We start from the raw sequence: 13,527 nt of genomic DNA, 5'->3' as shown, positions 1-13,527 counted from the left end.
CAAGGCGCACAGCTGCACATTCCTCCCTGTCAGGCACCAACTTTTCTAATGCATCCAGATATCCTTTAGTTACCTCTCGATCTAAATGGGGTTTGGTCCTAACACCACCCCCTGCTGCAGGTTTGCCCAACCAAGAATCTGAGTAGTATTTTGGCGTAAGGATATACGCCAAGCAATGTAGTGGAAGGTTAAGCTTTTTCCACCGTTCACACACACAATCGTGAATCAGATTGTACAAGTCGGGATCTCTGTTATTAACAATGTCTTTTATTTCCCCCAACATGGTATCCATTTGCTCATACACCTCGCCAATCACCGGTTTGTCTGTATCTGCAAACCGAATCATGTTATAAATTGGCTTGGTGAAATCCAATACCTGTCTCACAGCTGTCCAAAACTGCCCATCAAGAGCGGCCTCCTCCACCGTATCAAAACCTGCAATGTCAGCTACATTTGTAGCCCTTTCCTTTAACACCTGCCAATTTGGACTTGATACCATGCTAGCTAAACCCTCTCTTACCTTCAAAAGGCGCCTGAAGGTGAGGTAATAGCTACCAAATCTAGTCCTCGCAATCTTCAGCAACTCCAATCTCGAGTGACTGCGGAAAAGGCCATGGGTATTGCTATGATTTGTAATAAATTTTATCATTTTTTTTCCTCTCTTGTACAAATCCCCAATCCATTGGTATTGTTCATTTTTGTTTTTGACAATATCATGCAACAGAAGGTTCAATGTGTGAACCAAACATCCAGACCAAAATATGTTCGGGTATCTATCCTCAATAATTGCTCCCGCTGCCTTACAATTAGGAGCATTATCAGTGATGACTTGGATGACATTGTATGGGCCAATACGCTCAATTGTTTCAAGCAATGCTTCTGCAATGTTGATAGCGGTCTTGAACTTGTCTGAGTAATCATGTGCAGCTAGAAAAATGGGACCACTTCGGGACACAGCAAGAACACTTATCAATGGCTTGCCTTTTACATTTGTCCATCCATCAGATACAATGGACACCCCATTGTCAGTCCAAGAACTTGTCATTTTATTCAAAGAATGTGATATTTTTGCTTTTTCATGATCAAGGCCAACTGTTCTTGCCTTGTCATACCCAGGGCTCTTGTATCCTTTAGGGGCATCATTTATGGCAGAAACCATTTCGTGCCAATAAGGTGAGCGTAGAACATTGAATGGTATCCCATTTGCATAGAGGAACCTGTAAATTTTTGAATCCACATCATTCCTACACCCCTCATCAAGGAAATCTGATATGCTTCTACGGCGTAAAGATGATGACCCTGAGCCTCCATGTCCATATCCACTGCCTTGGGAGGATGCTGAAGGAGTTCTTTGTGAGCTTGGTTCAAAGAAACCCCTTGATCTTTTTGCTTTGTATTGGGCGTCCTCCTCTTCCTTTATGTATTTGGCTCTATCAACTGTTGACACCCCGTTGCAAGTTCTGATTCCTATTTGTTTCTCTCCATCCCATGCCCTTTTCCCGCAAAGGTGTCTTCTCAAACGGGTGTATGAGCCTGTGAAATCAGTGTTGCAATGGGGGCAATGAAATTTAGTGGTTCCACCCCCTCTCCCTGTTTCAGGCCTCTGAACATATTTACACAATGGAGTTTGGTCTTGTTTAGTTTTTTCACCCTCATGTTCACCCTCCACATCCTCCTCACTGGGGTTTTCACCTATTTGACTTCCTCCGGCTTCTTCATCCACCTCTTCAGGGTCAGGCCCCCTCCGTTTCCTACTCTCCACCACCATAATAACCAGAAAGGGGACCAGGAAGAGGAAAATGCCAATAAAAATGCTCAGGTCCATCGTGTTTGATGTTTGTAGGGTTTGAGTCTTGAATCTGCAAATTAATTTAGTTTATTGGGATTAATTCATTTAATTTATTAATTTAATTTAAATTAATGATCTTTAAACTCAAACAGGTAAATGAAACTAACCAAATTAACTACCTAACCAGCTAAACTAACTAAATGATTAAGTTACATACCTCTGCAAGCTTGCTCCTCGCTCCTTGGCACTTGCTCCTCGCTCCTCAGCTCTGGCTCCTTGCTCCTCAGCTCTTGCTCCAGCTCTCAATCTCTTGCTCAAGCTCTCAATCACTTGCTCAACAAAGTTGTAATGACAAGTTTTTGGCCCATTGGGCTTATAAAACAAAAAAAATTAGCTAAATTTTTTTAATTTTTCGGGTCCGGCGGAATTTTTTTCCGCCGAACCGCTCCCGGCCGGTTAAAAATCGCTCCCGGAGCGTTTTTTAATGCCCGGGAGCGATTAGGGAGCGATCGCTCCCCTATCGCTCCCGGGCATTAAAAAACGCTCCGGGAGCTCGGGAGCGATCGCTCCCTGAAACGCTCCCTATCAGAGCAGGGAGCGTAAATTTTTTTAAGGGAGCGCGCTCCCGAAAATCGCTCCCGTCCGGGAGCGATTTTGGGAGCGCGCTCCCGACCCGCTCCCGAGCCGCTCCCGCCCGGAGCGCGCTTCGGGAGCGGGTTCGAAGGGGGGGGGGGCGCTCCCCCGCAACACTGAATCAAACTAAGAAACTTAAGGAGGATAAGAAAGCATTAAAAGATAAGTTGGAACAAGTCACTCAAGTAGAAGTATTAGAATCTCCAGTCGCAACAGTTCAAATTGAAAATAAGGGAACGAATACCGATCCCGTGAATACGATATTTCAAGAAGACAAGTCAGTTGAAGAAACGGCACACGTAGATGTTGCAGTTCAGATAATAGACATCCCAAGTGAATGTTCCATAACCAATTCAACAACATCTTCGCTAGAAGAAAATCTAAAAACTTTATATCGACATCCGAATCATGAGAGTAGACAACTCAACCATGCTACTTATCGGGACCATTCAAATCAGAAACAACAAATTGATGTCTTAGAGAATAATGACGTAAAATCAATCCAGTCTTATGCTAACAAGTCGTTACAAAATTCCAGTGATCAGAGTACTATATAGAAGATTAATCTGGGATGGTCTGATCCCTTCTCAGTGCGACAATTCTGTTTGTCTCTAAGAAGATCATATCAGCTTGTATCGACGAAGATGACTGTTCCAAGATAGAAAGACGCTTGAAGCCGAAAAAGAGATCAAGCCTTTTGTCATCAACAAGCTTTGAGGACAAAGCTTTTTGAGGAAGGAGGCAATGTAATGAATAAAATATATAAATAATATAAATATAATGTAAAAGATAATAATCATAAATAATAGTTAGTTAAGGTAGTAATTAGGTTGAAGAGGCATGTCTAATAGGACATGACTCTTCATGAAGAGACGCTTGGTATATAAGCAAGCCTCTCGTTCTCATTTGTAAATCATTCATTCTATTCTTATTCATTTTAATATAATATTTATATCCTCAATGGATATCTATATATTCCATGCTTTCTGGAGTAATTAGTTTTTAGAAGGAACTTTGTTCGCTTTAGATAAGTGTAAATATTTAAAAAAAATTCTGACCCTTGTTTTGCAGTACTTAGGGTTTATTTGAAATTTTGTATATATATTGGGGTTTTGGGGAAAATTTTATTTTCATATGTGCAGGTGAGACTCAAGCTATTTAAGAAGATTTTGTTGGGGCTTTGAGCTAGATCTAGGCCCTTGAGGCTAAGATCTAGTCTCCATAAAATTTGCATGGCCAACATCCAAGATTTTGCAGTGAATTTGAACGATTTTCGAAGATTTGAAATGAAATTCATTTTTTGTAGGGTTTTGAAATTTTTTAGGGCCTCCTGGGCCCATCGTCAATCCTCCTAACCCTAGCTGCAACTCCCTTTTCCCTTTCCTTGGCTAGTCATAGGCCTGAATAGGACTCTAAGGCCTTGCCGTCAAGTTCTAAGGCCTGCTAGGCCTTTGTCGTGGCCCTTATCCTCCATGTCGTCAGCGTTTTAGGGTTGTTGCCCTTGGCTACAAGCCTTTCCCCCCCTCGGCCTGCCTCCTTTTCCTTTGTCATGGGCTTGGGGATGCCCTTAAGGCCCCCGACCTCTCTCTAACCCTCTAACGCAAAGCCTTTAGGGTTGCTTTCCCCTTGCCGTAGGCTTATCTCGACCTTCCTCTCCTCCGTCTGCCCTCTTCTCCCTCTCGTCTTCACTCCTTAGCCTTGCCATAGGCCCTAAGGGCCTCTTCTAGCCCTAGTGTAGGCCTTAAGGTCCTCACTGCCCTAGCCGCAGGCCTACTTGGCCGTGCAACCCCTCTCCAGCGCTAACGCTAGCCCTTTAGGTCCTAGCATTGCCCTTTTCCTAGCCTCCCTTATCCCATTTAGCCATTCATTGGGTTATCATCTGATTTTTCCTCTAATACTTGTGTTTGCACCAATTTTTTAAAGCTAACATTGGTGATTGCAGTGACCATTTCACCAGGAGAATTTTGGGCAAGCAAGTGTGCCATTTCCAAGGCCCGAAGACCAAGTGGTTTGCTCTCTCAAACCCTTGCTTCCTCACTGTTTTACTTACGGCCATATAATTACTTGATAATAATGACATATAACTCATTCAAGTGGCATAACATCACCTAAGACATTTCTAAATCATTTGCATCACTTGGGCATTCACTATTTGGGCAAATTTCACAAATTTGGGTAACTGTCATATTGTTTTGAAGTGCATATTAAGGTCTGATATATAATAGTGACATTGGCATCTAGAAGAAGCTTAGATCATTGAAAATCCTGTGTTGGCTAAGTGGCTTGATATTGGGTTACTTCTTTTGCATTTTTGCACCCATAGGCATCTCATATTTTGTCCTAAAAGTTTTGATTTTGCTCATTAAGTGCCATTGGAACATAAGATACATAAGGTTTCTTGAATTGGTTTAATGCCCTATTGTGGAAAGGATTGTTAGCATTGGTAATATTGGATTTTGGTTTAGTTGCTACATTGCTTCTTGTTTGCTTGTGAGTTTCATAATCTAAGAAACCTGAATCTCGCACTAAGTAACTCACTCATAAAGCATTTAACACAGTAATCTCAAGGGTTGAATATCTTGTTAAATGGTTTACATTGCTTGAGTTGGTATTATCTAATTGATCAATTGAACTTGGGAATATTCACTCGTTCTTTCACATTGGCATTAAGATCTAATTGCCATACATATAATTGACATTATTATAATTGGTTAATTGCTAATTGTGCTTAAAGAACATCTAAATTTTGAGCAATCTCTTGATTCATGGGTTATCTCATATGAGTGTTGGTAAGAGCCTTGGTCAATTGTTCTTGGTAAATACGTGCTCTAGTATCTTTTACTTGCCATCATTATCATTTTTGTTTCATAGTTAACATCTATTTGTGAATGATAATTTTATCTTGGGCAAGAGCATTTAGCTTGTTGTCATATATCTCTTGGCTATCTCTTGTATCTTGTGGGCACTTGTGATATTGAGCACTATATCTTGTGTTTAAGATTGCCTCTCATTCATTGTTAAGTACTCTCTGTCGTAAAATCAATAATAACTAAGTACTTAAAGTTATAAACAATCTTAACTCAAGAGCACTCAAGTCATTTTGCATTGCATTCTAGGCCTAGATTTGCGACAACACTATCTATTTGTGGCACGCCAAGAAGAGATTCTTCTGGGGATTGACCTCCGACAGATTCATATAGGAGGAACAAACTACAATTACGTCAAGTGTGGGTTGTTTAGCTAGCCAATCAGTGAACTGTGAAAACAACTCTTAGCACAAGGGTTTGAAGAACGAAAGCATCTCACTGTGACGGGTTACCTGGCGAGCAGTCAGTGAAGGTGATGTTGGCGGTTTACCCTGCGAATAAGTGAAGGTGATTGTGGCAGTTTACCTCGTAGATCAACAAAGCGATCGTGGTAATAGTGGCTCAACAGAGTGTATGCCAATGTGAGGTTTACAGAGCAGCGAATGTAAATTATAGTGGTGGCTCTCGTCGGCAGTTATGCACACTAGCATGAAAACTATCGTGACCAACTGTGTGGGCCACGACATACCTAATGGACGATTAGCAAATAATTGTTACGGTGGAAGTTGCATAAGGCAAAATTAAGTGTAGCGTAATTCCAAGGCCTGTTTAGCAACCATGTTAAGCACTCAAACACATAGCGGAAGGCGAGTTCAAGTAAACTCTATTATGGCATTGTTGACAGGAGGAACCATGGAAGTTGAATCTATATGGTAGTAATTGTACCATCTTGTGATAGCGCATTTCGTCATAGCTTGCGAAGGGTCATTAGATAGTGAGTTGCAATCCATTTAGTAACAAATTTTTTTCCCAACAAAAGAGGTAAGGGTTTTTATATTAATAAAAGATTGGAATTGGGACCAGAAACCTTACATCTTGAATCTGATGCAAAAAGCAGGTCTTCAATAGAGTAAACAAAATGTTTACATCCTCCATGACTGATTAAACTTTTAAAACAAAACAAGTGTCCACTATAAACTCTATAGAAATTTCCAAGCAAAAAACAAAACTGATAGACCAACATTACAAGACCAGATATAGATGGAATAAATTACAAGACAAAAATCTGTCTCATTAGATGAGGAGTTGAAATCACCACGGCCCACGGTTGTTGACTTCTGAGTCTCAGACACGATGAGCTCTCCTTCTTTCCGCGTAAGCGCCAGAAGCATTGCCACCGACTGTCACTCTTTTCGCTTGGGAGGCCAAGACCTTCAAAACCGCCACCTGAGCATTAAGCTAAAGGATTTCCTCACTGAGCCTATCCAAAGAGTCCTCCATATTGGCGTGGTGCACTAGTAACTTGGCTTCAACAAAGAGTTGGAATGAGTTCTTCTAACGCTTGATCATATCTTCGAGGTTGGTGATTGAGGTAACCAGAGCTTGAGTGGAGTCCAAGAGTTTGTTAATCAGCTCTGAAGCGCTAATGGAACTCTAGAGGTATGAGCAATTGGCCATCTTGTTCTTGGAACGTGGAACACAAATATTTGCGAGGAAATTCCCACCAGACCAAGGTGTAAATTGATGGGAGGGATTGGCCAAAGCACCACAACCCAGGGCGATGAGAGAATTCCAACCATTAGCTTCAAGAACTAGGAAGGGCGAATGTGGGAGCATGCAACAACTGGAAAATGACTGGTCGAGCACTCTTATTTATCTTGTCTAGTCGGTAGGATTGAGTTTCACCAACAGGATCCTCACTCCTCTGAAAACCCATCTGTTGCAAGTACCTATCAATCCTCGAGTACCACTCTCGAGGTGCCTATTGATCAATCTGGGAATAGAACTAACCTATCAGTATGTCGTGTATGAATTGTAAACCCTTATTCTACCGCCAGTTTAAGGGATCTGCACAACATCTTATTGCCCTAACGCCTGAGCATTTGGAATGAAATACTTGAGGATTTCCTATATAATTGAATCCCAAACCATGGCACAAACCATTCTGAGACAATTGCATCCATATCTTTACGAAATTCTCACCAGGACAGGGAGGAGATGACTTGAGCCCATCGCAACTGGGAGAATTAGATCCATAGTCTTGTACGCATAAGAAAATGCCACAGCCAAAACAAACTGCAATAACTCGGGGCCAGAGCAGTATAAATGGACGAGACTGCAAGGGATGGACAAGACTGACAATTGATGCCACCTGTTTGCCTGGATGTGCCACCAAGACTAATCCATGCAATACAAAGGTTGGGAAAAGGGAGGGGCTGACTAGAAAAGATGGGCCCGACAATCCACTGTTGTGTGAGGATGGGTGCCTCTTAATAAAACCATAGAAACCATAGTCTAGAGAGTGGAGAAATGAGAGCGCTCCTTGTCAATTCAACTGCTAAATAATTAAGAGCCATTTAAGGGATTGGAGGACTCAATCTTAAGCTTTATTTCTATAATTCCTTGGTTCATATCCGCTCCTTTTTTTCTCTGAAAATATGGAAAAAGTCCACCTTCTCACATTGAGATATTGAGGCCTGGATTCTTTGAACTAGAGGGGACTTAGAACAAATGTCCTTCTTAGCTCTGGTGAATTGACAGATAGCTAACATAGAGTCAACAAAGATAGTGATTCGGGTAATCCTTTGTTCACTAGCAAGCTCCAAACCTTTCCAGAGGGCTAGATACTCTGCTTGATTATTTGTCTCCCTTCCAAGACCCCACACAAATTGCAAATTGTTTCAGATTGTTTGAGAGTCATTCCAGCCTCATTGGATTTTATATGGAGAAAGTAAAATTTTATATCACATTCAAAATTTAACGGACTAAACAAATTCCAGGATTTCAGGATTGGCAGAATTGCAATGGTTCCATTGGATTCTTTCATTTATAAGGGTATGAAACTAGCATTCAATCAAGAGCATGAAACCATCTATGTACCTCAATGTTGGTACCATTCATTGTTGAACTCCTCTGTCATGATCCTAAGAAAAATGTACCCTTCACTCAAGCAAAGTCACTGATTTGGAATGTTACCTTTTTCTATCTTATTTTAATGCTTAGAGGGTGATATTGATGATGAATATCCCAATGTAGGCAATGATTTTGATGATATGTAGTTATTTGTTGTAACATGATTTTTGTTTTGGACTCTAGAGGCCATTTAGAGCCTCTATGTTATTTTATTTTTGGTTCAATGATGGATTGCACTCAGTGCTAGTTTGGTTAGATGCACCCTTGCAGCTTGCTTGCTATATATATGAGAAACTTGGGATGTGTATAATGGTTTGGATTCATATGGATGCATATGAATATATATGTTTTTTTATGGTTCAAAATTTGAATATTTTATATATTTTTTGGTCGACTGGTTATTCAGGTTTTTTTCTGATTTTAGTCTAGTTCACATTTTTGGGGTTGACTGGTTCAATGACCAGTGGAGTTCTGATAACATTGGTTCTAATTATGTTTCCTGAATATTGATGTTGCAATAATAAGCAAACTAGGGAGAAAAAACTCCATTTAAGGCCAGTTTTTTTAATTAATGTTCAGACTGTTTTTTGTTATTAATGTTTAAGTCGGTACTTGTTATTACTATTTCAATGATATCTGCTTTTAACATGTAGAATCAACTCCCATGCAGTTCAAATTCTACAAAATATGACTGAATTAAATTTTTATTTGAAATGCTGTATAAAACTATATCTCTTTGTTGCATGTAATTCATAGTTGTCTTCTTGATTTTGTACTGTGCAGTTACAGTCATCCAAATGCCATACTATCTTAAGAATCTCCTCTACTGCTTTTAGTTACTCTATACATTTGTAATTGTTCCTCTCTCTCCCTGTTTTTCCCTACGGGGCCTGTATTATGCCTTTTTAGCTTTCCTGCCCCGTTCCTTTATTCTGAACATGGCCCCTATGTCAAAGATTATATACATAATACAAGATGCCATGCGATCTCTTTTCTTTCTGGAGATCTAAGGCCGTCTCTTTAATGTATGAATCTTTTTAAAATCTTAAGAATATGAATTGTGTTTGAATAAATCACAAAAGAAATTGTCAGGGCATTCGTATTCCTTTGTAATTCAATACTGTACTGTAGGAAAGCTATAGGAAAGCTATGAAGCCAATTTGCCTTTAAAGACTCCTAATCTTAAAATGGGCTAATGCACACAATACAAAAAGTCACTAGACATGGAACTTTTATTTATTTCCGTAGGAATGATTTCTTGTCACATTTTATTTCAAGCACAAACAGTTTGAGATACATTTAGTAATATCCTGATGTTTGGCATCTACTTGCCTGAGATTACTAGCCATATAACTGATCTGTTTTTCAACGTTAGTTCATATAAAAGTTACCAGACTTGGAATTAGGAAAAACTTCGTGAGGTAGAAACGCCAATAGTTTGACTTGGATTGTGAAAAACCAGGTACACAAAATGTTAAAAAATATACATAAAAAAACATAAAGAATTACACAATTACAAAAACTGAGATCAGTATATAATTGTGAGTCAAATTTGTGATTCAGCAAGTTTGCCTTGCAACTCCTGTGACACTGGTTTGTAGTATCATGATAAGTAAACTTAATCTATGGTCTTTATAATTTATAAGGATGTTCTGAAAGTTGAAACATTTAATCTCATTCAACCCTTTTTACAGATAATCAGGGCAGGACTGCACTGCACTGGGCTGTGGATCGCGGTCACATGAACATTATTGAAGCTCTCATCTCCAAAGGAGCATATGTCAATGCCAAGGTGTATAGCTTTCCGATTATGCTTCTTTGTATTCTGTGACTTTGTTATGAAGTAATTTATTTTGAATGGGAGCTGCTAGTTTATTTCTTGAAAATGTTGCAATTTGTCAGAAAGTTGTGATATTTGGAAAATTATATCCGAAAAACTAATGTTTTTGATATCATACCAGTTGCATGGAATTATACTGTCATAATTTGTACCTCGACAAAAACTCAAGGATGAGACTACTAGTACTAGTTACCACTACAAGACATCATAATTTCACAAAATGTACTCCGAAATAGAGTTAATTGTTCATCTGTCTTATTATTCAATGCTATTGATAATTTCTCGGCAACACATGAACCGACTCTTTGTTCCTACAGTTTTTATTCAGAGAATGGCCATTATCAAGCCCAACTTCATTTTTGTATATGCAGGAACCATCTACACGATATTCCATTTTGTAGTGGATGGTTGGTGCATAAAGGCTAATTTTTTATCATGGCCTAGTAACATGCGCAATCCATCTATTTGACAAACATGTAATCACTACCTCTTCGGAAATTGAAAAGCAAAAATTCCTTTCTACATGAAGATTGCGTTGGTTATTTGACAGGTAACGAGTAAAAAGAATTCAAATTTCTCAATCCGTAAACATCCTTCACAAATGGATCAAGCTGTCACAAGAATTCACAAGGGGATTGATTGTAGTCATTTAAGAGATGGTTTCATCGTAAATTTTCTTGTATATGACATTCCAGTTGACCTAAAAAGCCTGACATTAGTTTGTGGAAACCCCCATCTGCAAAATCATTTCATCTGGTTTGATAAAAAAAGGATTTCTTGGTATTGTATGCAGGATATGATAAAACATTTTGAAAGCTGTTATAATGCTTTCGTGTTGTAAACCTATGATTATGGGCTTTTAGATGCAAATTATGATCGATTTTGTCATGTGAGGAGTTTCCACTTTCTCCTGTTTGCTTAATGGCTATGTGCCATTGTCAGACTTGAGTTATGTATATCAGAGTCCTACTTAATATTTTCTTAAGTTATGCTTCAGTCATTTTATATGGATGGATTGTTGGTTGTTCTCATCGTTATCCTCTTGAGAGTTGGATCATGTTATTTGACCTAAAATATATGGGGTACCTGCAATGTTATTCAGCCCTTCTAAGTAGATTCATTCATTCGTTGGCAACTCTTAGGGTATGTTAAATACAGTTGCAAGCACCTGTAATATTTCAATAGGATGCCTGTTAAGATGGTAGATATTACATTGGCAATAAACATGATAGTTAGCACTATCATTCTGGTATCCTGGCATGCACAGTGGGGTTCACATTTTCATCATTTTGTAATTTATGTGCATGTGCTTCTGCGATATGATAAAGAAAATCAGTTCTGGATTTATTTAGCGGCTGACTTATAAGTTATCATGTGCATTAGGTGTTCTACAAATAGCTTCTACTTAGATTAGCTTATGAGCTACTTATAACTTTCAGACTGGTTATAACACAGTTGAACTTATTTGGGCTTGCCAGAATTTGTCAATGAATATCAGTGCAAAACCAATTTTTTTAGATGGGCTGATAATTAATTTACTGGTGAGAAATGGTCCCTACTAGCATGAACCAAGAGGTGTTGAAACAAATGAAATTTGACTCTTCGAGGTGCTGAAACAAATGAAATTTGACTCTTCACATTCCAAGTTACTGAACTAGTTCTCTTGGAATTTCATATGTACGTCGATTATTCATAGAACGGAACCGAAACACATTTTAGAAATATTTTATCCAGTTTAAACATTTTGGTTGCCGAAATTTGGACATCAATGTTTTCAATGAGGTACACAGGATGCTTGTTTAATAGTAATAGTGTTGGAGAAGTAGTTACATTTAATTTTTAATTTGACTCTATAATTGTTTTATCAGGATATGGAAGGCCAAACACCACTTCATTATGCTACTGTTTGTGAGCGGGAGGATATTGCCAAATATCTAGTTGACAATGGTGCAGATGCTTCTGTCAAGGACAACGATGGTGCTGAACCTCACAGTTTATGCCCCTCTCACTGGAATTGGATGTCTAGCAAGGCTTGATATTGATTAGCTTTACAAATTTATATTGCAAATTCAAGACAGGCGTTATTGAATTACAAATGAAAATTTTGTTTTACTTGCAATGCTCCAATAATGTAACATGATACTATCTATTTCTTTGGGTTTGGTTTCATTGTGGATCTCTCATAAGGAGACTATTTTGTTTTCTGTGTCTTCTTTGCTCTTTGTGTTTATATATATATATATATATATATATAATTATTAGTCTGCAAGTGCATGGATGCATTAATTTTATTTGTAGAGCATGATTATATATATAATTATTAGTCCGCAAGTGCATAGATGCATTAATTTTATTTGTAGAGCATGATTATATATATAATTATTAGTCTGCAAGTGCATGGATGCATTAATTTTATTTGTAGAGCATGATTTTAATACTTATCTTTGTTCATTACATTTCGCATGGAGTAAAATACATGGGAAAATTGGAAAAGGTATGATAGCTTGTGTCTTACAAGTTCTTTGTTCTTTTTAGCTAACATGTTTCCCGCTTGTCCCCTACCGTTAGATGGATAATGAAGCACGAACACATTTCTTTAGCTCGCTTGAATCTCTTTAATGATTTGAAAGATTAGCAACATTCTATTATCTACCTGATTAGCTTTATTAACATTTTGTTTATAATTTTTTCTCACAAACTAACTACTTTAGGGGACAGTTGCAAAAAATAGAAACAAACATTAAAAAGCTGAGGTGGCCTTGAAATATTTACACAATAAATAAAGGTAGACGTAGCTGTAATTGAATTCAAGTTAATGCTTATGATTTCCCTCTATATATTGATATTTGGACTCTTACATATGGTCTATTAAAGTGATCTTGTAATGCGGTAATAGTCTTTCATGGAAAAAATCATGAGAAAATACTTTCATCAAGTATCGAGGGATGAAGCTATCACATCGCATCGTGACATCTATATGCTCAAGTGCACCAAGCAAGCGAGATGCTTTATTTATTTTTCCCAAATAATGGTTGTTTTATATCCTCAAAATCGTTGTTTTATATTTAATGTTTTGAGTGTAGATTCAACGTCTTGTTAAACAAATCCACCAAAATATAAGACAGGTGAAGCCATGTCCACTGACTTGTGAATTTGCAACTGCACCATCTTACCTGCTGGTTTGACGGAAAGGTAACCCAACAAAATAGAAGTTAAATAACTCATCAATGAATTTCACCTTGGACGTTGATCTATATTCCTCGGTGTTTGTAGCAGTGCATGTTGAGGCCTCAACTGTCCCCTGCATTTGAGCAAAACTTGGGGGC

At 38.4% G+C, this 13,527-nt stretch overlaps 1 protein-coding gene across 1 annotated transcript in view; it reads left to right on the top strand.

Moving 5' to 3' along the window:
- LOC149147083 (acyl-CoA-binding domain-containing protein 1-like) overlaps positions 1–12,405 on the top strand; it is a 60,300-nt gene extending 47,895 nt beyond the window's left edge. Inside the window, exons 5-6 of the mRNA XM_089446134.1 lie at positions 10,056–10,153; positions 12,070–12,405. Coding sequence (XP_089302260.1) covers positions 10,056–10,153; positions 12,070–12,237 — 266 coding nt within the window. The 3' untranslated portion in view covers positions 12,238–12,405. The remainder of the gene's footprint in view (positions 1–10,055; positions 10,154–12,069) is intronic.
- Positions 12,406–13,527: the final 1,122 nt, after the last annotated feature.

The sequence above is a fragment of the Pinus tabuliformis genome, chromosome 9 (genome assembly GCF_031772625.1).
Source record: "Pinus tabuliformis cultivar Carrire ecotype Pingquan chromosome 9, CPIR1, whole genome shotgun sequence".
NCBI lineage: Eukaryota > Viridiplantae > Streptophyta > Pinopsida > Pinales > Pinaceae > Pinus > Pinus tabuliformis.
This window is presented reverse-complemented; position numbering and strand designations above follow the sequence as displayed.